Source organism: Larus michahellis, unplaced genomic scaffold (assembly GCF_964199755.1).
Source record: "Larus michahellis unplaced genomic scaffold, bLarMic1.1 SCAFFOLD_435, whole genome shotgun sequence".
In the NCBI taxonomy this organism is placed as follows: domain Eukaryota; kingdom Metazoa; phylum Chordata; class Aves; order Charadriiformes; family Laridae; genus Larus; species Larus michahellis.
In genome coordinates, this window is record NW_027436251.1 from 4,817 (window position 1) to 26,031 (window position 21,215).

The 21,215-nt window shown below is 52.5% G+C and overlaps 1 protein-coding gene across 1 annotated transcript; it reads left to right on the forward strand.

Annotated features, from left to right (window-relative positions):
* The first annotated feature begins 313 nt into the window (after positions 1–313).
* AHNAK (AHNAK nucleoprotein) lies at positions 314–20,878 on the forward strand. The gene is made up of 4 exons (XM_074571766.1): positions 314–592; positions 690–843; positions 1,765–1,952; positions 2,038–20,878. Exons 2-4 carry the CDS (start codon positions 690–692, stop codon positions 19,672–19,674), a joined length of 17,979 nt encoding a protein of 5,992 aa, XP_074427867.1. The 5' UTR covers positions 314–592; the 3' UTR covers positions 19,675–20,878.
* Positions 20,879–21,215: the final 337 nt, after the last annotated feature.

The window sequence follows — 21,215 nt, forward strand, 5'->3', positions numbered from 1 at the left end:
TATTTCTCTTGTACGCCCAAAGTTTGCTAGAAATGGGGGGGAAATCCCCTTAATTTGTTTTTAGGTGGTAAAAAAGTTGACTTTGGGGTGGTGGTCCAGAGCAGGAGGGAGACACGGGTGAAGCGGGAGAGTTGACGTTGCAAAGCGACTGTCGCTTTTGTCCTTCCCGACCATCCAACACTTGAATTTCTTTAGTTTACGTATAATGGCAGAACTATCTATTATCGAGCACGAGAGGAGCCTCTCCAAGGACTGTGTCTGTCCAGTAATGACCTTTGGTTGGGTCAACAAGACGTGGTGGCCATTTGCCACCCTCTGCCGTGGCAACGTTTAGCTCTTAACGCAGCTTTATCACTCGTTGTCCTGTTGACCAAAGGTGATACGGTCTCGGGGCAGCGTCGTGGCTGGGACGCGCTTTGGCTCCCGTCCCATCTGGGTGTCGAAGGTGGAAGAAGGAAAGCTGGAGTTTCACATGGATCTCTCTGATCTCTCCACCAGGCTGGGAAGGTGAAACAAAAGCTGCTGTGAAGTCCACAAGTGAAGGCAGAGGGATTCCTGGGGCGGATCCAGCCGGGACCAGCATCCCAGCAAGGTGAGTGGGACGGAGCTGGTTTTACCCATGCTCAAAACCCATGTCCATCTCCTCCATCGTGTTTCCCTTCTCACCCTCTGCCTTTTCCCTTCCCCAGATGGAGAAGGAGGAGGAGACCCGGGAGATCCTGCTCCCCAACTGGCAGGGCAGCGGCTCCCACGGCATCACCATTGACCAGACAGACGACGGGGTCTTCGTCAAGCGAGTGCAGCAAAACTCCCCAGCCGCCAAGATGGGCGTCGTGAAGGAAGGTGGGATCATAGACTCACAGAAGGGTTTGGGTGGGAAGGGACCTTTAAAGGCTACCTAGTCCAACCCCCACCATGGGCAGGGGCATCTTCAACAAGACCAGGTTGCACCAAGCCCCATCCAACCTGGCCTTGGACACCTCCAGTCACAGAATCACAGGCTGGTTTGGGTTGAAGGGACCTTTAAAAGTCCAACCCCTCGCCATGGGCAGGAACATCTTCTGGACCAGGTTGCTCCAAGCCCCATCCAGCCTGGCCTTGAACACCTCCAGGGATGGGGCAGCTGCAGTTTCTCTGGGCAACCTGGGCCAGGGGCTCACCAGCCTCACAGTTAAGAATTTCTTCCTTAGATCTAGTCCAAATCTCCCCTCTTTCAGCTTAAAACCATTTCCCCTCATCCTATCGCAGCAGGCCTTGCTAAAAAGTCCTTCTCCAGCTTTCTTGGAGGCCCTTTTTAGGGACTGGAAGGGGCTGGAAGGTCTCCCCGGAGCCTTCTCGTCTCCAGGCTGAACCCCCCCCAGCTCTCTCAGCCTGTCCCCACAGCAGAGGGGCTCCAGCCCTCCCAGCATCTCCGGGGCCTCCTCTGGCCCTGCTCCGACAGCTCCGTGTCCTTCTGATGTTGGTGGCCCTGGAGCTGGAGGCTCCCTCACGCTGCTGGGGATGCAGCCCTTGGTGGAGATTGTTGTGGGGAAAGTTGGGTTTTTTTTGGGGGGGGGGGAAAATGTGTTCTTTGTGTCTGTTTTGTCCATCTTGGCGATGCCTCGGTTGCTTCCTCCTTCTTCAGAAATAACCCTACAGCTCAATGGTGGTTGCTCCCCACCTCGCTTGTGGTGGGGCTGGGGCGGGGGGGTCTTCTCCCTGCAATATCTCACTTCTCACCCCTCTGCTCACCCCCCCCTTCCCCCTCCCCCCGCCCAACCCCAGGGGATCAGATCGTGAGCGCCACGGTCTATTTTGACAACCTGCAATCCGGGGAAGTCACGCAGCTGCTCAACAGCATGGGCCACCACACGGTGGGCTTGCGCTTGCAACGGAAAGGGGACAAGTCTCCATTGCCGGGACAGTCATGGTCACACGACGTCTTTGCGGCCAGCAGCCCAGAAGTCGTTCTGGTGAGTGATGGAGGAGGAAGAAGGGAGGAGGAGGAAGAGGGGGGAGGAAGAACCCCGGTGCTAATGAAGGTCTTTTTGCTTCCAGAGCGGGGATGACGAGGAGTACAGGAGGATTTACACAACAAAAATCAAACCCCGGCTGAAGTCGGAGGAGGTGCTGGAAGCGGAGTGTGGTGGGACGCAGAGCAGGACCATTACGGTCACCAGGAAAGTGACAGCGTACACCGTGGATGTCAGTAGGCACGACGGAGCCAAAGATGTCGAAGTCGTTGGCCCAGACTTTAAAATCCGGATCCCGACCCAGGAGATGACCCACACGATGAAGACCGAGGTTGAAGGAGAACCTGGGAAAACTGTGATCAAAACAGCAGCCGGGGGGGGCAGCCAAGGCACAGACTGGAGCATGGACATCAGAGGACCAACGGTTGAATCTTCTGCCCAGAAGCTGGATGTCCACATCGGCGAGGCTCAGTTCAGAAAGGCCGGGATGACCATCTCGGGAACGCAAACAATGGGCATTGACCCGAGGACTCGGATGGACCCTCTACTGCTGGAGAGCCAAGTTCCTGCGGGGGAAACTGGAAAATCTGTTATGGTGGAGATGCCAGGACATGACGTTTCTGGCACGGCGTCCCTGGGCTTGCCCAGGATTGAAGCAAATGGACAAATGGGAAACCTGGACATGGGTTTTCACGTCAAGGGTCCCAGGCTGGATGGCAAAGGACACGTTTCTGGCATGGATGTCCACATGGGGGGGATGCTGTCACATGCTGATGGTTCCACCCCTTGTCTTCAAGGAGATATCAAAGCCCCTGGAGTTGACGTTTCTTTACCAGCGATGGAAAATCCAGCTGTCGATGTGGGAAAAATCAAGATTCCCGTTTTAAAAATGCCCAAATTTGGGTTCCCGACTGCAGGATCTGGCACCGAGGCTCAAGCCCCGCAGGTGGGCGCCGACATTCCCACTTCAAAGCTGCAGGCTCCATGTGTGGATGTTCCCTCCTCATCCGTCCACGTCATGGGACCTGAAGTTTCAGCTCCTTCAGTGAAAGGCCCAAAGGTGGACGTGGGGCTGAAGGGTGCTGTGAAGGTTCCCGCCCCAGAACTGGAGGTCCCTGGGGTGGGTATCAAAGGCCCCAGCGTAGAGGTCCCAGCTTCCGATGCAGACATTCATGGTGGCAAGGGAATACTCAAAATGCCACACATGACCTTTCCGAAATTCACTGCCTCGGACTCGCAAGGGGAAGGTCCCATTGTGGAAATGGTGCTGCCAAAGGGCGAGGTGGGACCGGCAGCATCCCACGTTGGCGTTCCCGATGTGGCCATCAAAGGAGAATGGAAAGGCCCCAAGTTCAAGAAGGTCGAAACGCCCCAAATCTCTCTGTCGGATGTAAACCTGAACCTGAAGGGTGCTCAGGTGAAGGGAGATGTGGGTGTCACGGTCCCCACAGTGGAAGGGGATGTCAAAGGACTTGGCTCTAAGGGTCTCAAGATGGACATAAAGGCTCCTGACGTTGAATTTGAAGCTCCGGGAGGTTGCTTGAAAGGGCCCAGCATTTCTGCGCCAGAGATGGACATTCACATGAAGGGACCTAAGGGTAAGGGAGAAGTGGATGTTTCTATCCCAAAGATGGGCGGCAACCTGAAAGGACCTCAGCTTGACGTTAAAGGCCCCAAACTGGGGATGGACGTGCCTGACATCGATATCAAAGGCCCCAAAGTTACAATGCCAGAGGTGCATGTCAAGACCCCCCAAATATCCATGCCTGACATCGACCTGAACCTAAAAGGCCCCAAAGTGAAAGGAGACCTGGATGTTTCTGCCCCAAAACTGGAAGGGGAGCTGAAAGCACCTGGACTTGACATCAAAGGCCCCAAAGTTGACATTGAAGCACCGGACGTGGACATCCACGGTCCAGAGGGCAAGCTGAAGATACCTAAGCTGAAAATGCCCAAGTTTGGGGTGCCCGGCCTGAAGGGAGAGGGCCCCGACATCGACGTGACGCTTCCAAAGGGGGAGGTGGGCATTTCTGGTCCTAAGGTGGATATTGATGTGCCAAGTGTGGACATCAAAGGGCCAGAAGGAAAACTGAAGGGCCCCAAGGTCTCTGTGCCAGATGTTGACCTGAACCTGAAAGGCCCCAAACTGAAGGGTGACCTGGATGTTTCCATCCCCACGGTAGGAGCTGATTTGAAGGGTCCTGAACTGGAGCTCAAAGGCCCCAAAGTTGGCATTGAAGCACCAGACGTGGACATCCACGGTCCAGAGGGCAAGCTGAAGATACCTAAGCTGAAAATGCCCAAGTTTGGGGTGCCCGGCCTGAAGGGAGAGGGCCCCGACATCGACGTGACGCTTCCAAAGGGGGAGGTGGGCATTTCTGGTCCTAAGGTGGATATCGATGTTCCAAGTGTGGACATCAAAGGGCCAGAAGGAAAACTGAAGGGCCCCAAGGTAAAGATGCCTGAGATGCACATCACAGCTCCAAAGGTCTCTGTGCCAGATGTTGACCTGAACCTGAAGGGCCCCAAGGTCTCTGTGCCAGATGTTGACCTGAACCTGAAAGGCCCCAAACTGAAGGGTGACCTGGATGTTTCCATCCCCACGGTAGGAGCTGATTTGAAGGGTCCTGAACTGGAGCTCAAAGGCCCCAAAGTTGACATTGAAGCACCGGACGTGGACATCCACAGTCCAGAAGGGAAACTGAAGATACCTAAGCTGAAAATGCCCAAGTTTGGGGTGCCCGGCCTGAAGGGAGAGGGCCCCGACATCGACGTGACGCTTCCAAAGGGGGAGGTGGGCATTTCTGGTCCTAAGGTGGATATCGATGTTCCAAGTGTGGACATCAAAGGGCCAGAAGGAAAACTGAAGGGCCCCAAGGTAAAGATGCCTGACATGAGCTTGAAGACCCCTCAGATATCCATGCCTGACATCGACCTGAACCTAAAAGGCCCCAAAGTGAAAGGAGACCTGGATGTTTGTGCCCCAAAACTGGAAGGAGAACTGAAAGCAGCTGGACTTGACATCAAAGGCCCCAAAGTTGACATTGAAGCACCAGACGTGGACATCCATGGTCCAGAAGGTAAACTGAAGATGCCAAAGCTGAAAATGCCCAAGTTTGGGATGCCCGGTCTGAAGGGAGAGGGCCCCGACATCGACGTGACGCTTCCAAAGGGGGAGGTGGGCATTTCTGGTCCTAAGGTGGATATCGATGTGCCAAGTGTGGACATTGAAGGGCCAGAAGGAAAAGGGAAAGGTCTCAAATTTAAAATGCCTGAACTAAACATTCAAACCCCCAAACTGTCCATGCCAGATGTAGATCTCAGTTTGAAGGCCCCCAAACTAAAAGGTGATGCAGATATTTCTGGTCTGAAGGCCTCTGGAGATCTGAAAGGCCCCAAAATAGATGTGGAAGGTCCCCAGGTGGATGTTGATATGCCTGAGGTAGACTTGGAATGTCCAGAAGGGAAAATAAAAGGCCCCAAATTTAGGATGCCTAAGCTTAATATCAAGGCACCTAAAATATCCATGCCGGATGTCGATTTGAACTTAAAAGCACATAAAATTAAAGGAGAGATGGACATTGCAGCTCCTAAGATAGAAGGTGACTTGAAAGGACCAGAAATAGACATTAAGGGACCAAAAATAGATGTTGAGGTCCCAGATGTCAACCTGGAGTGCCCAGAAGCCAAACTGAAAACACCGAAAATCAAATTGCCTCATTTCAATGTGTCCGGCCCGAAGTTTGAGGGAGCCAATATAGACGTCAGCCTGCCAAAAGGAGAGATAGATATTTCTGGGCCAGAGGCAGATATTGAAGTGCCAGAGATGGATGTTGCAGGGCCAGAAGGAAAATGGAAAGGCCCCAAGTTCAGGATGCCCAAGCTGAATATCAAAACACCTAAAATATCCATGCCAGATGTTGATTTGAACCTAAAGGGACCTAAAGTGAAAGGAGAGATGGATATTGCGGCTCCTAAGATAGAAGGTGATTTGAAAGGGCCAGAAATAGACATCAAGGGACCAAAACTAGATGTTGAGGCCCCCAGTATTGATATGGAATGTCCTGAAGGGAAACTGAAAGGCCCCAAGTTCAAGATGCCTGACATGCACATCAAGGCACCCAAGATCTCCATGCCTGACGTGGACATTAATCTGAAAGGGCCCAGCATGAAAGGGGACATTGAAGTCTCAGCTCCCAAGCTGGAGGGTGATCTGAAGGGCCCCGAGGTGGACATCAAGGGCCCCAAAGTTGACATCGAGGTACCCGATGTAGACGTTCATGGCCCAGAAGGAAAATTCAAATTGCCCAAGTTCAAGATGCCCAAGTTTGGGATGCCCGGGTTCAAAGCAGAAGGCCCAGAGGTGGACGTGAACCTGCCGACAGGAAACCTGGATGTTTCTGCTCCGAAGGTGGACATTGAGGGTCCAGAGGTGGACATTGAAGGCCCAGAGGGGAAGCTGAAGGGCCCCAAATTCAAGATGCCTGAGATGCACTTCAAGACACCCAAGATCTCCATGCCGGATGTGGACTTCAATCTGAAGGGCCCCAAGCTGAAGGGGGATGTGGATGTGTCTGTCCCCAAGCTGGAAGGTGACCTGAAGGGCCCCGAGATTGATATCAAAGGCCCCAAGGTCGATGTTGACCTCCCTGACGTTGAGCTGGAAGGGCCGGAGGGGAAACTGAAGGGCCCCAAGTTCAAGATGCCCGAGATGAACATCAAGGCACCCAAGTTCTCCATGCCGGATGTGGACTTCAATCTGAAGGGCCCCAAGCTGAAGGGGGATGTGGATGTGTCTGTCCCCAAGCTGGAGGGTGATCTGAAGGGCCCCGAGGTGGACATCAAGGGCCCCAAAGTTGACATCGAGGTACCCGATGTAGACGTTCATGGCCCAGAAGGTAAATTCAAGATGCCCAAGTTCAAGATGCCCAAGTTTGGGATGCCCGGGTTCAAAGCAGAAGGCCCAGAGGTGGACGTGAACCTGCCGACAGGAAGCCTGGATGTTTCTGCTCCGAAGGTGGACATTGAGGGTCCAGAGGTGGACATTGAAGGCCCAGAGGGGAAGCTGAAGGGCCCCAAATTCAAGATGCCCGAGATGCACTTTAAGACACCCAAGATCTCCATGCCTGACATCGACTTGAACCTGAAGGGCCCCAAGCTGAAGGGGGATGTGGATGTGTCTGTCCCCAAGCTGGAAGGTGACCTGAAGGGCCCCGAGATTGATATCAAAGGCCCCAAGGTCGATGTTGACCTCCCTGACGTTGAGCTGGAAGGGCCAGAGGGGAAGCTGAAGGGCCCCAAGTTCAAGATGCCCGAGATGAACATCAAGGCACCCAAGTTCTCCATGCCGGATGTGGACTTCAATCTGAAGGGCCCCAAGCTGAAGGGGGATGTGGATGTGTCTGTCCCCAAGCTGGAGGGTGATCTGAAGGGCCCCGAGGTGGACATCAAGGGCCCCAAAGTTGACATCGAGGTACCCGATGTAGACGTTCATGGCCCAGAAGGTAAATTCAAGATGCCCAAGTTCAAGATGCCCAAGTTTGGGATGCCCGGGTTCAAAGCAGAAGGCCCAGAGGTGGACGTGAACCTGCCGACAGGAAACCTGGATGTTTCTGCCCCGAAGGTGGACATTGAGGGTCCAGAGGTGGACATTGAAGGCCCAGAGGGGAAGCTGAAGGGCCCCAAGTTCAAGATGCCCGAGATGCACTTCAAGACACCCAAGATCTCCATGCCTGACATCGACTTGAACCTGAAGGGCGCCAAGCTGAAGGGGGATGTGGATGTGTCTGTCCCCAAGCTGGAAGGTGACCTGAAGGGCCCCGAGATTGATATCAAAGGCCCCAAGGTCGATGTTGACCTCCCTGACGTTGAGCTGGAAGGGCCGGAGGGGAAGCTGAAGGGCCCCAAGTTCAAGATGCCCGAGATGAACATCAAGGCACCCAAGTTCTCCATGCCGGATGTGGACTTCAATCTGAAGGGCCCCAAGCTGAAGGGGGATGTGGATGTGTCTGTCCCCAAGCTGGAGGGTGATCTGAAGGGCCCCGAGGTGGACATCAAGGGCCCCAAAGTTGACATCGAGGTACCCGATGTGGACATTCACGGCCCAGAAGGTAAATTCAAGATGCCCAAGTTCAAGATGCCCAAGTTTGGGATGCCCGGGTTCAAAGCAGAAGGCCCAGAGGTGGACGTGAACCTGCCAACAGGAAACCTGGATGTTTCTGCTCCGAAGGTGGACATTGAGGGTCCAGAGGTGGACATTGAAGGCCCAGAAGGGAAGCTGAAGGGCCCCAAGTTCAAGATGCCCGAGATGAACATCAAGGCACCCAAGATCTCCATGCCAGACATTGACCTAAATCTGAAGGGCCCCAAGCTGAAGGGGGATGTGGATGTGTCTGTCCCCAAACTGGAAGGTGACCTGAAGGGTCCCGAGGTGGACATCAAGGGCCCCAAAGTTGACATTGAGGCACCCGATGTAGATCTTCATGGCCCAGAAGGAAAATTCAAAATGCCCAAGTTCAAGATGCCCAAGTTTGGGATGCCCGGGTTCAAAGCAGAAGGCCCAGAGGTGGATGTGAACCTCCCAAAAGGAGATATTGATGTTTCAGGTCCAAAGGTTGATATTGAGTTGCCCAATGTGGACATTGAGGGTCCTGAAGGAAAAGTTAAAGGCCCCAAGTTCAAGATGCCCGAGATGCAAATCAAGGCCCCCAAGATCTCCATGCCTGACATTGACTTGAACCTGAAAGGCCCCAAAGTGAAGGGGGGTGTGGATGTTTCTGTTCCAAAATTAGAGGGTGACTTGAAGGGACCCGACATGAGTATTAAAGGTCTGAAGTTGGATGTTGATGTTCCTGATATTGATGTCGAAGGTCCTGACGGAAAATGGAAAGGACCCAAGCTAAAAATGCCCGATATGCATATTAAAGCACCTAAACTTTCTATGCCTGATGTAGACCTCAACTTGAAAGGTCCCAAAGTGAAGGGAGAGATGGATGTTTCTGTACCCAAAATAGAAGGCGATGTGAAAGGACCGGATCTGGAACTGAAAGGGCCCAAAGTGGACATAGAGGCTCCAGATGTTGGGCTGGAGTGTCCAGAAGGGAAGTTAAAGGGTCCCAAATTTAAGATGCCCGACATGCATTTCAAAGCCCCCAAGATCTCCATGCCAGACTTTGACCTCAACCTGAAAGGCCCCAAAGTCAAGGGGGATGTGGACGTTTCTCTTCCAAAAATGGAGGGGGATTTGAAAGGCCCAGATGTTGACATCAAAGGCCCCAAACTGGATGTGAATGTGCCCGATGTTGACCTAGAGTGTCCAGAAGCAAAGGTTAAAGGCCCCAAGTTCAAGATGCCTGAAATGCACTTCAAGACACCAAAAATCTCCATGCCCGACATAGATTTGAACCTCAAGGGTCCGAAGTTGAAGGGAGATGTGGATGTTTCTCTCCCCAAACTAGAGGGTGACTTGAAAGGCCCCGAGATAGACATCAAAGGTCCTAAACTGGACATAGAAGCTCCTGATGTGGATATTGAGGTCCCAGAGGGGAAGTTGAAAGGCCCCAAATTTAAGATGCCTGAGATGCACTTCAAAACCCCCAAGATCTCCATGCCGGACTTTGATCTGAACCTCAAAGGCCCAAAAGGAAAGGGGGATGTGGATGTCTCCATTCCCAAGTTAGAAGGTGACCTGAAAGGGCCTGAGGTTACAGTAAAGGCCCCGAAAGTGGACATAGAGGCTCCAGATGTTGGGCTGGAATGTCCAGAAGGGAAGTTAAAGGGTCCCAAATTTAAGATGCCCGACATGCACTTCAAAGCCCCCAAGATCTCCATGCCAGACTTTGACCTCAACCTGAAAGGCCCCAAAGTCAAGGGGGATGTGGACGTTTCTCTTCCAAAAATGGAGGGGGATTTGAAAGGCCCAGATGTTGACATCAAAGGCCCCAAACTGGATGTGAATGTGCCCGATGTTGACCTAGAGTGTCCAGAAGCAAAGGTTAAAGGCCCCAAGTTCAAGATGCCCGAGATGCACTTCAAGACACCCAAGATCTCCATGCCTGACATCGACTTGAACCTGAAGGGCGCCAAGCTGAAGGGGGATGTGGATGTGTCTGTCCCCAAGCTGGAAGGTGACCTGAAGGGCCCCGAGATTGATATCAAAGGCCCCAAGGTCGATGTTGACCTCCCTGACGTTGAGCTGGAAGGGCCGGAGGGGAAGCTGAAGGGCCCCAAGTTCAAGATGCCCGAGATGAACATCAAGGCACCCAAGTTCTCCATGCCGGATGTGGACTTCAATCTGAAGGGCCCCAAGCTGAAGGGGGATGTGGATGTGTCTGTCCCCAAGCTGGAGGGTGATCTGAAGGGCCCCGAGGTGGACATCAAGGGCCCCAAAGTTGACATCGAGGTACCCGATGTGGACATTCACGGCCCAGAAGGTAAATTCAAGATGCCCAAGTTCAAGATGCCCAAGTTTGGGATGCCCGGGTTCAAAGCAGAAGGCCCAGAGGTGGACGTGAACCTGCCGACAGGAAACCTGGATGTTTCTGCTCCGAAGGTGGACATTGAGGGTCCAGAGGTGGACATTGAAGGCCCAGAGGGGAAGCTGAAGGGCCCCAAGTTCAAGATGCCTGAAATGCACATCAAGGCCCCCAAGATCTCCATGCCTGACATCGACTTGAACCTGAAGGGCCCCAAGCTGAAGGGGGATGTGGATGTGTCTGTCCCCAAACTGGAAGGTGACCTGAAGGGTCCTGAGGTGGACATCAAGGGCCCCAAAGTTGACATTGAGGCACCCGATGTGGACATTCACGGCCCAGAAGGTAAATTCAAGATGCCCAAGTTCAAGATGCCCAAGTTTGGGATGCCCGGGTTCAAAGCAGAAGGCCCAGAGGTGGACGTGAACCTGCCGACAGGAAACCTGGATGTTTCTGCTCCGAAGGTGGACATTGAGGGTCCAGAGGTGGACATTGAAGGCCCAGAAGGGAAGCTGAAGGGCCCCAAGTTCAAGATGCCCGAGATGCACTTTAAGACACCCAAGATCTCCATGCCTGACATCGACTTGAACCTGAAGGGCCCCAAGCTGAAGGGGGATGTGGATGTGTCTGTCCCCAAGCTGGAAGGTGACCTGAAGGGCCCCGAGATTGATATCAAAGGCCCCAAGGTCAATGTTGACCTCCCTGACATTGAGCTGGAAGGGCCGGAGGGGAAGCTGAAGGGCCCCAAGTTCAAGATGCCCGAGATGAACATCAAGGCACCCAAGTTCTCCATGCCAGATGTGGACTTCAATCTGAAGGGCCCCAAGCTGAAGGGGGATGTGGATGTGTCTGTCCCCAAGCTGGAAGGTGACCTGAAGGGCCCCGAGATTGATATCAAAGGCCCCAAGGTCGATGTTGACCTCCCTGACGTTGAGCTGGAAGGGCCGGAGGGGAAGCTGAAGGGCCCCAAGTTCAAGATGCCCGAGATGAACATCAAGGCACCCAAGTTCTCCATGCCGGATGTGGACTTCAATCTGAAGGGCCCCAAGCTGAAGGGGGATGTGGATGTGTCTGTGCCCAAGCTGGAAGGTGACCTGAAGGGTCCTGAGGTGGACATCAAGGGCCCCAAAGTTGACATTGAGGCACCTGATGTGGACATTCACGGCCCAGAAGGTAAATTCAAGATGCCCAAGTTCAAGATGCCCAAGTTTGGGGTTCCCGGGTTCAAAGCAGAAGGCCCAGAAGTGGACGTGAACCTGCCGACAGGAAACCTGGATGTTTCTGCTCCGAAGGTGGACATTGAGGGTCCAGAGGTGGACATTGAAGGCCCAGAGGGGAAGCTGAAGGGCCCCAAGTTCAAGATGCCCGAGATGCACTTCAAGACACCCAAGATCTCCATGCCGGATGTGGACTTCAATCTGAAGGGTCCCAAGCTGAAGGGGGATGTGGATGTGTCTGTCCCCAAGCTGGAAGGTGACCTGAAGGGCCCCGAGATTGATATCAAAGGCCCCAAGGTCGATGTTGACCTCCCTGACGTTGAGCTGGAAGGGCCGGAGGGGAAGCTGAAGGGCCCCAAGTTCAAGATGCCCGAGATGAACATCAAGGCACCCAAGTTCTCCATGCCAGATGTGGACTTCAATTTGAAGGGCCCCAAGCTGAAGGGGGATGTGGATGTGTCTGTCCCCAAGCTGGAAGGTGACCTGAAGGGTCCCGAGGTGGACATCAAGGGCCCCAAAGTTGACATTGAGGCACCTGACGTCGACATTCACGGCCCAGAAGGTAAAGTAAAATTGCCCAAGTTCAAGATGCCCAAGTTTGGGATGCCCGGGTTCAAAGCAGAAGGCCCAGAGGTGGACGTGAACCTGCCGACAGGAAACCTGGATGTTTCTGCTCCGAAGGTGGACATTGAGGGTCCAGAGGTGGACATTGAAGGCCCAGAGGGGAAGCTGAAGGGCCCCAAATTCAAGATGCCTGAGATGCACATCAAGGCCCCCAAGTTCTCCATGCCGGATGTGGACTTCAATCTGAAGGGCCCCAAGCTGAAGGGGGATGTGGATGTGTCTGTCCCCAAACTGGAAGGTGACCTGAAGGGTCCCGAGGTGGACATCAAGGGCCCCAAAGTTGACATTGAGGCACCCGACATGGACATTCATGGGCCGGAAGGTAAAATCAAAATGCCCAAGTTCAAGATGCCCAAGTTTGGGGTGACGGGTTTGAAAGCAGAAGGCCCAGAACTTGACATTAATCTACCTGAAGCCGATGTTGCTATTTCAGGTCCAAAGGTTGATGTTAATGTTCCTGACCTGGACATTGAAGGCCCGGAAGGAAAACTTAAGGGCCCTAAATTTAAGAAACCAGAATTGCAGTTCAATGTTCCTAAAATCTCTATGCCAGATATCGACTTAAATTTGAAAGGTCCAAAGCTGAAAGCTGATGTTGATCCTTCTCTTCCCAAAATAGAGGGCGAGCTGAAAAGTCCTAAACTAGACATCAAAGGGCCAGAACTTGAGGTCGAGGGACCCAAGCTTGATCTTGAGGGAAAGGCTAAAAAATCCAGGTTTAAACTTCCGAAATTTGGCTTTTCTGGTCCTAAAGTGCAAAGCCCAGATGTGGATGTGAAACTTAAAAAACCTGACATTGAAGTATCTGGTCCAAAAGTTGATGTTCCCGCTCCAGATGTGGACATTCAGGCAAAATCAAAAGGGTCAAAATTTAAAATGCCTTTCCTGAGTATTTCATCACCCAAAGTTTCAATGCCGGACGTGGAGTTAAATCTGAAAGGCCATAAACTGAAAGGAGAGTTAGATGTTTCCAGCCCCAAGTTGGAAGGGGAACTGAAAGGTCCTGAGGTGGACATCAAGGGCCCCAAAGTCAACATTGAAGCACCCGACGTGGACATTCATGGGCCGGAGGGTAAAATCAAAATGCCCAAGTTCAAAATGCCAAAATTTGGTGTGTCTGGGGTGAAGGCTGAGGGGCCAGAGGTGGACCTTAGCATTCCGAAAGGAGAGCTGGATGTTTCGGGTCCCAAGCTGGATATGGAAGGTGCCAGTTTGGAAATTGAAGGGCCAGAGGGGAAGTTCAGGGGCCCCCAGTTCAAGATGCCAGAAATGAACATCAAAGCACCCAAGATCTCCATGCCCGACATTGACCTGAACCTGAAAGGCCCCAAAGCAAAGGCAGATGTGGATGTCTCTCTTCCTCAGGTGGATCTGAAGGGCTCAGATTTGCATGTGAAAGGACCAAAAGTGGATGTAGAGGGTCCCGATCTTGACCTTGAAGGTCCCAAAGGGAAACTGAAAGGCCCCAAGTTTAAAATGCCTGAAATGAATATCAAGGTGCCCAATATTTCCGTGCCAGACTTCGATTTGAATTTGAAAGGTCCCAAGTCAAAAGGAGGAGTGGACGTTGATCTTTCGGTGACAAAACCGGAAGGGGACTTGAGTGTGCCAGATGTCAATATCAAAGGACCAAAGGTCGACATTGATGCACCCGAGCTGGATGTTGAAGGGCCAGAAGGAAAGCTGAAAGGTCCCAAGTTCAAAATGCCAGAGATGCACATCAAGGCACCCAAAATCTCAATGCCTGATGCCAGCTTAAACCTCAAAGGTCCCAAGCTGAAAGGAGACATAGACATTTCTGCTCCAAAGTTAGAAGGGGATTTGAAGGCTCCTGACATCAATATTGGAGGCCCCAAGGTTGACATTGAGGCACCTGATGTGGACATTCACGGCCCAGAAGGTAAATTCAAAATGCCCAAGTTCAAGATGCCCAAGTTTGGGATGCCCGGGTTCAAAGCAGAAGGCCCAGAGGTGGACGTGAACCTGCCGACAGGAAACCTGGATGTTTCTGCTCCGAAGGTGGATATTGAAGGTCCAGAAGTGGACATTGAAGGCCCAGAGGGGAAGCTGAAGGGCCCCAAGTTCAAGATGCCTGAGATGCACATCAAGGCACCCAAGATCTCCATGCCTGACATCGACTTGAACCTGAAGGGCCCCAAGCTGAAGGGGGATGTGGATGTGTCTGTTCCCAAACTGGAAGGTGACCTGAAGGGTCCTGAGGTGGATATAAAAGGGCCCAAAGTAGACATAGATGTTCCTGATGTGGAGATTGAAGGACCAGAAGGAAAATTGAAAGGCCCCAAACTGAAGATGCCAGAGATGCATTTTAAGGCTCCTAAAATCTCCATGCCAGACTTCGATCTGAACCTGAAAGGCCCGAAAGTGAAGGGGGATGTGGATGTGTCGATGCCGTGTGTGGAAGGTGATCTGAAAGGGCCAAAAGTTGATGTTAAAGGTCCTGAGATGGACATCAGTGCCCCAGATGTTCAAATCGAGGGCCCAGAAGGCAATCTAAAGGGTCCCAAATTTAAGATGCCCGAGATGCACTTCAAAGCCCCCAAGATCTCCATGCCAGACTTCGACCTCAACCTGAAAGGCCCCAAAGTCAAGGGGGATGTGGACGTTTCTCTTCCAAAAATGGAGGGGGATTTGAAAGGCCCAGATGTTGACATCAAAGGCCCCAAACTGGATGTAGACCTTCCCGATGTGGAGCTGGAAGGTCCTGAAGGGAAGGTGAAGGGCCCCAAGTTCAAGATGCCCGAGATGCACTTCAAGACACCCAAGATCTCTATGCCTGACATCGACTTGAACCTGAAGGGCCCCAAGCTGAAGGGGGATGTGGATGTGACTGTCCCCAAGCTGGAAGGTGACCTGAAGGGCCCCGAGATTGATATCAAAGGCCCCAAGGTCGATGTTGACCTCCCTGACGTTGAGCTGGAAGGGCCGGAGGGGAAGCTGAAGGGCCCCAAGTTCAAGATGCCCGAGATGAACATCAAGGCACCCAAGTTCTCCATGCCGGATGTGGACTTCAATCTGAAGGGCCCCAAGCTGAAGGGGGATGTGGATGTGTCTGTCCCCAAGCTGGAGGGTGATCTGAAGGGCCCCGAGGTGGACATCAAGGGCCCCAAAGTTGACATCGAGGTACCCGATGTGGACATTCACGGCCCAGAAGGAAAATTCAAGATGCCCAAGTTCAAGATGCCCAAGTTTGGGATGCCCGGGTTCAAAGCAGAAGGCCCAGAGGTGGACGTGAACCTCCCAAAAGGAGATATTGATGTTTCAGGTCCAAAGGTTGATATTGAGTTGCCCAATGTGGACATTGAGGGTCCTGAAGGAAAAGTTAAAGGCCCCAAATTCAAGATGCCCGAGATGCAAATCAAGGCCCCCAAGATCTCCATGCCTGACATTGACTTGAACCTGAAAGGCCCCAAAGTGAAGGGAGATGTGGAAGTTTCTGCACCTGATCTGGAAGGCCCTAAGATCGAGATTGAGGCCCCTGACATGGACATCAAAGGCCCCGAAGGGAAGCTGGAGGGCCCCAAGTTCAAGATGCCCGAGATGCACATCAAGGCTCCGCAAATCTCCACGCCAGACTTTGATCTGAACCTGAAAGGCCCCAAAGTGAAAGGAGATGTTGACATGTCACTGTCAGGGGCAGAATGTGAGCTGAAAGGTCCCGAGGTCAATATTGGCTCTCCTAAATTAGACATAGGTGCCCCTGATATCCATATTGACAGTCCGGAGGGTAAATTCAAGCTGCCTAAATTCAAAATGCCCAAATTTTCCATGCCCGGCTTTAAAGGGGAGGGGGTAGATGTGGACGTGAACCTCCCAAAGGGAGACATTGACATTTCGGGCCCCAGCATTGATGTAGAGGCTCCCGATCTGAACGCGGATGGAAAAGTCAAAGGTCCCAAATTTACGATGCCCGAAATGCACATTAAGGCTCCCAAGGTCTCCCTCCCTGATGTCGACTTCAACATCAAGGGGCCTCAACTGAAAGGGGATGTAGATATTTCTGGACCCAGGCTTGAAGGTGATTTGAAAGCACCGCAAATTAATGTGAAAGCCCCCAAAATAGATGTTGACGTTCCCAATGTGACCATCGAAGGGCCAGAAGGGAAACTCAAAGGCCCAAAATTCAAGATGCCAGAAATGCACATCAAAGCACCCAAGTTCTCTATGCCCGATGTTGACTTTAATTTGAAAGGCCCCAAGCTGAAGGGAGACGTGGACGTCTCGGCACCGAAGCTGGAAGGGGATTTGCAGTGCCCAGATGTTGACATCAAAGGCCCCAAGTTGGACATTCAGGCACCTGATGTGAACATCGAAGGGCCGGAAGGAAAACTGAAAGGCCCGAGGATCAAGATGCCGGAAATGCACATCAAGACCCCCCAGATCTCCATGCCGGACATAGACCTGAACCTCAAGGGGCTGAGGCTGAAAGGAGATGCTGACCTTCAGGGCCCCAAGCTCGAGGGAGGTCTGAAGGGTCCTGAAGTTGACATTAAAGGCCCCAAAGTAGATATCCAGGGCCCAGAAGTTGACATTGATGGTCTGGAGGGAAAAGTGAAGATGCCCAAAATGAAGCTGCCCAAGTTTGGCTTTAAAGGTGAAGGTCCTGACGTGGACGTGAACCTGCCAAAGACTGAGGTCGACCTTTCAGGTCCCAAGGTTGATATCAGTGTCCCAGATGTCAGCGTCGAAGGTCCAGAGGGAAAACTGAAAGGTCCTAAACTGAAGATGCCGGAAATGCACATGAGTGTTCCCAAGATCTCAATGCCTGAGATAGACTTGAATTTGAAAGGTCACAAAACGAAGGGAGGCTTTGACATTTCCACCCCCAAGATAGAAGGGAACCTGAAAGGTCCTGAAGTTGATATCAAAGGCCCGGAATTTGGAGTCAAAGGCCCTGAAGTTGACGTTGAATGTCCTGACCTCAACATTGAAGGCCCAGAGGCAAACGTCAAACTCCCCAAGTTTAAGAAACCAAAGTTTGGGTTTGGGATGAAAAGCCCGAGGGCAGAAATCAAGGTCCCGGGGGCAGAAGTGGATTTGCCTGAGGCAGAGCTGAATGTGGAGGCACCGGACGTCAACATTGCAGCAAAGGGTAAGAAGAGCAAGTTCAAGATGCCGAAACTTCACGTGAGCGGCCCTAAAGTGAAAGGCAAGAAAGGTGGGTTTGATGTGAACGTGGCTGGTGGGGAGCTCGATGCGAACGTGAAATCTCCCGACCTGGATGTGAATGTTGCTGGTCCGGATGTGACGATAAAAGGTGATGCTACGGTGAAGTCTCCCAAAGGGAAGAAACCCATGTTTGGGAAAATCTCCTTCCCAGACGTTGAATTCGATCTTAAATCGCACAGATTCCGGGGGGACGCTTCTGTGGCCGTCCCAAAACTAGAGGGGGAACTTCCCAGCGTGCAGATGGGTGCAGGGGACTTGAAAATTGAGGGTGACCTGAAAGGCCCCGCCATTGACGTCGCCGTTCCCTCGATCCCGGTGCCAGACATCGATTTGAACGTGAAAGGACCAAAAGTAAAAGGGGAAGTCAGCGTTCCTGGAGCAGAACTGGAAGATCCCGAAGGAAAGTTGAAATTGCCCAAGGTGGGGAAAATGGGTCTTGGCCTGGAAATGCCGGATGCAAACTTGGATATCTCGGCCCCAGCCATGGAAGGAAGCCTGAGCCTCCCTTCAGCTGACATGAACCTCGGAGGTGTGGATGTAAAGCTCAAAGGGCCCCAAATCTCAGGACCCGATTTTGATGGAAACCTGAAAGGACCAAAAATAAAGGGAGATCTGCACGTTTTGAATTCTGTGGAAGGGCCAAACGGCAGCCTGGACGCACCGGGCATTGACCTCGGAGGCTTGGGAGGAAAGCTGAAGCTGCCAAAGTTGAAGTCCCCCACGATGGAGGGACCCGATCTGAGCGTGAGAGGAGGCGTCGACTGCTCCATCCCGCAAGTGGAGGTGGATGCGAAAGCCCCGGGTGCGAATCTCCATCTCGGCACTCCAGGCATCGATATCAAAGGGCCCTCGGTGGACGTTTCTGCTCCGGATTTGGATGTAAACCTGAAAGGACCAAAGTTGAAAGGCGATCTCGATGTTTCTGCTGGGGTCAAAGCCCCCAAAGCTTCAGTGGACACCCCCGATGTCGGCTTTGAAGTTCTGGGTGGCACGATCAAGCTCCCGTCCCTCAAACTCCCTCAGTTTGGTATTTCCAGCCCTGGTGTGGACGGGGCTGATGGGGGTGTCAGTCTTGAAGGCCCCCAAGTGAAAGGAGGCCTGAAGGGCTCAGGGGCTGGTGTTGGGTTGGAAGGACCCGATGTAGAATTGAAAGGGCCTAAATTTCAAATGCAATCACCCAGCGTGTCCTTGCCGGATGTTGACCTGAAGCTGAAAGGACCAAATCTACGGGGCGAGGCAGATGTTGCCGGTGACCTCAAAGGCCCAAAAGTCAACGTGGAAGCGCCTCATGTCAACCTTAAAGAGCCTGGAGCGGGCATCCACCTCGACGCTCCTGCCTTGGACACGTCTGCGCTGAAAGTTTCTGGGTCGGGTTTTAACGTCAATGTGAAAGGGCCGAAGGTCAAAGGTGGTGCCACCATCTCTGGAGAGGCGGCCAGTGCCGGCGGCGGAGCTCTTCGCCCTACTGGCCCAAAGGTGGGAATCAGTGGCCCCAGCATCACTGTGGGAGTCCCGGAAAGTGGTGGGGGAAAAGTGTCGTTCCCCAAGCTGCGAATGCCAAAATTCGTGTTTTCAGACCCGGAGGTGAAGGGCAGAGAGATGGGAGTCGACGTTGAGTTCCCCGGGGCCGACGCCAACCTCCCAGCTGGCACCGCTGACCTCGAGCCGGAGGATGCCGACGTCCGGCTGAAGAAATCCAAAATCAAAATGCCCAAATTCAATTTTTCCAAGGCCAAAGGGAAGAGCGGCGTCACCTTGAGCTCCCCGGAGGTTTCCGGGTCCGTTTCGGGTTCCAAAGGTGACCTGAAGAGCTCCAAAGTCAGCTTGGGGTCGGCGGAAGGCGAGCTGGAAGGTGAGGGTCCCTCGGCCAAAGGGAAGTTCTCCCTCTTCAAGAGCAGGAAGACCCGCCATCGGTCGTCGTCCTTCAGCGACGAGCGTTCGTCCCACTCCACGGGGACCCTGGAGCTGGACGTCACCTCGGGGGCCGAGAAGGGCAAACAGGGCAAAATAAAATTCGGGACGTTTGGGGGGATTGGTTCCAAAACCAAAGGTTGTTACGAGGTGACGGGCAGCGACGAGGAGACGGGGAAGGCACAGGGCAGCGGGGGCTCGATGGCGGCCAAAAAATCCCCCCGTTCCTCTTCCTCCAGCACCGATAGCGGGACGAAGGGCGGCTTCCGCATGCCCGGGGTGGAGCTGACGGTGGCCAAGAAGAAGGAGTAGCTGTAAATAGGTGCCTCTGTATATAAACAGCAGTTCCCGGGTCTGTATATACATTTTTTTTTTTATTATTTCTTTTTTTTTTTTTTTGGTGGGGGGGGATGGGGTGGGCACTCGGGCTACTTTCAACCTCGGCCAGGGTGGGTCCAGCCTCGGGGAAGCTTCTCCGCGCTCGAGCCTTCGACTTTGTGCATGAACCGCTGAGAGCTTAAGTTTACTAGCAGGCTATTTTTGATAATATATAATTTGTTGTTGTTGTTGTTGTTTTGTTTTTCATTTCCCACCCACCCGCCCCTTTTTACCGACTATTTTTCAGTGTTTGGTTCGTGGAAAGGAGGGTTGGGGTTTTTTTTGGGTTTTTTTTTTTTGATCCATTCGAACAATTTTATTTTTTTTTTTTCGTGGCGGGGCTGAAACGTCCGTCAGATTTATAAAAAATAAGTCATATAAAAAATACTAAAAAAAAAAACAAAAAAAAAAGGAAAAAATAAAATAAAAAAAAAAAAAACCCACCACACTGAAGAAAACCCCAACCCCCCACCCCCCCCACCCCCGCCGTAAGCGAGAGGCGACTGGGGTGGGGGTTGGGAAAAAAAATAATCCGAGTGTTTTCCATGGTTGGGCTCGATATCGAATAACGGGGGGGGGGGGGGACGGAGAGGGAACGGCCGGGGAAGGAGTAAATACCCGGCCCCGTTGCACAGGAAATATCTAAAAAAGGGGTTGTTTTGGCAGGGGGGGGGCGGGGGGGGGTCGTGTTTTTTTTTTTTTTTTGCCTGTTGCCACTAAGTGACTGAGCTTGATTTATTTCTTTTATTTTTTTTTTAAATTTATATTGATGCGTTCTCTTGTTGCCTCTACGCATTTGTTACATTATTTGTATTATAAAAAAGGGGGGGGGGGACACGACACCCGCAATCCGAAGTTGTCTCAGTTGGGGGCCTTTTTGGAGGGGGGGGGGGGGGGGGGGGAGGGCAGTGGCCGCTTTTCTGGTGTTTGATAGAAATTGTTTTGTTTTGTTTTGTTTTATTAATGAGTCTGGAGTATAAACCGGCCGAAAATTTAAAAAAAAAAAAAATAAAAAAAATAAAAAAAATAAAAAAAAAAAGCCAACCCCCCCCCCTTTCAGCACTTTAACGGCAAATTAATTGAGAATGTAAGAAGAGCGACCTCGTAAAAATGCAAATAAAAAGTTTATTAACCGCGATGGGGGCGTCGTTTGCTTTCATGGCTTTAGGGTTATGTTAAATTCCCGGTTTGAGGTTATTTATCCCCAAATCACTGGGGGGGGGGCAAAAAGGTCCCCAGTTCCCACCCAGCCCCGTTTTGTTATTTTTATCCCCCTAAAAAAAATATTCAATTTCAGCTTTTTGGGGTTGTTTTTTTTTTGTTTTTTTTTTTTGTTTTGTTTTTTTTTTCTTTAGCAGCACAACTCGGGGCGGGGGGGGCGGGGGGGGGGGAGGGAGGCCGGGGTCCGTCCTCGCTGCGCCGCCGGGGTGGGGCGAGGTGTGGGGGAATAAAGCCCCCCCCCCCCCCCCCCCCCC

Excerpts from the sequence above, each read along its gene's own strand:
- AHNAK (XM_074571766.1), top strand. The coding sequence starts at position 690 with ATGGAGAAGGAGGAGGAGACCCGGGAGATCCTGCTCCCCAACTGGCAG. Across the intron at positions 844-1,764 it reads GATGGGCGTCGTGAAGGAAG|GGGATCAGATCGTGAGCGCC; the intron begins GTGGGATCATAG and ends GCCCAACCCCAG. Across the intron at positions 1,953-2,037 it reads GCAGCCCAGAAGTCGTTCTG|AGCGGGGATGACGAGGAGTA; the intron begins GTGAGTGATGGA and ends TTTTGCTTCCAG.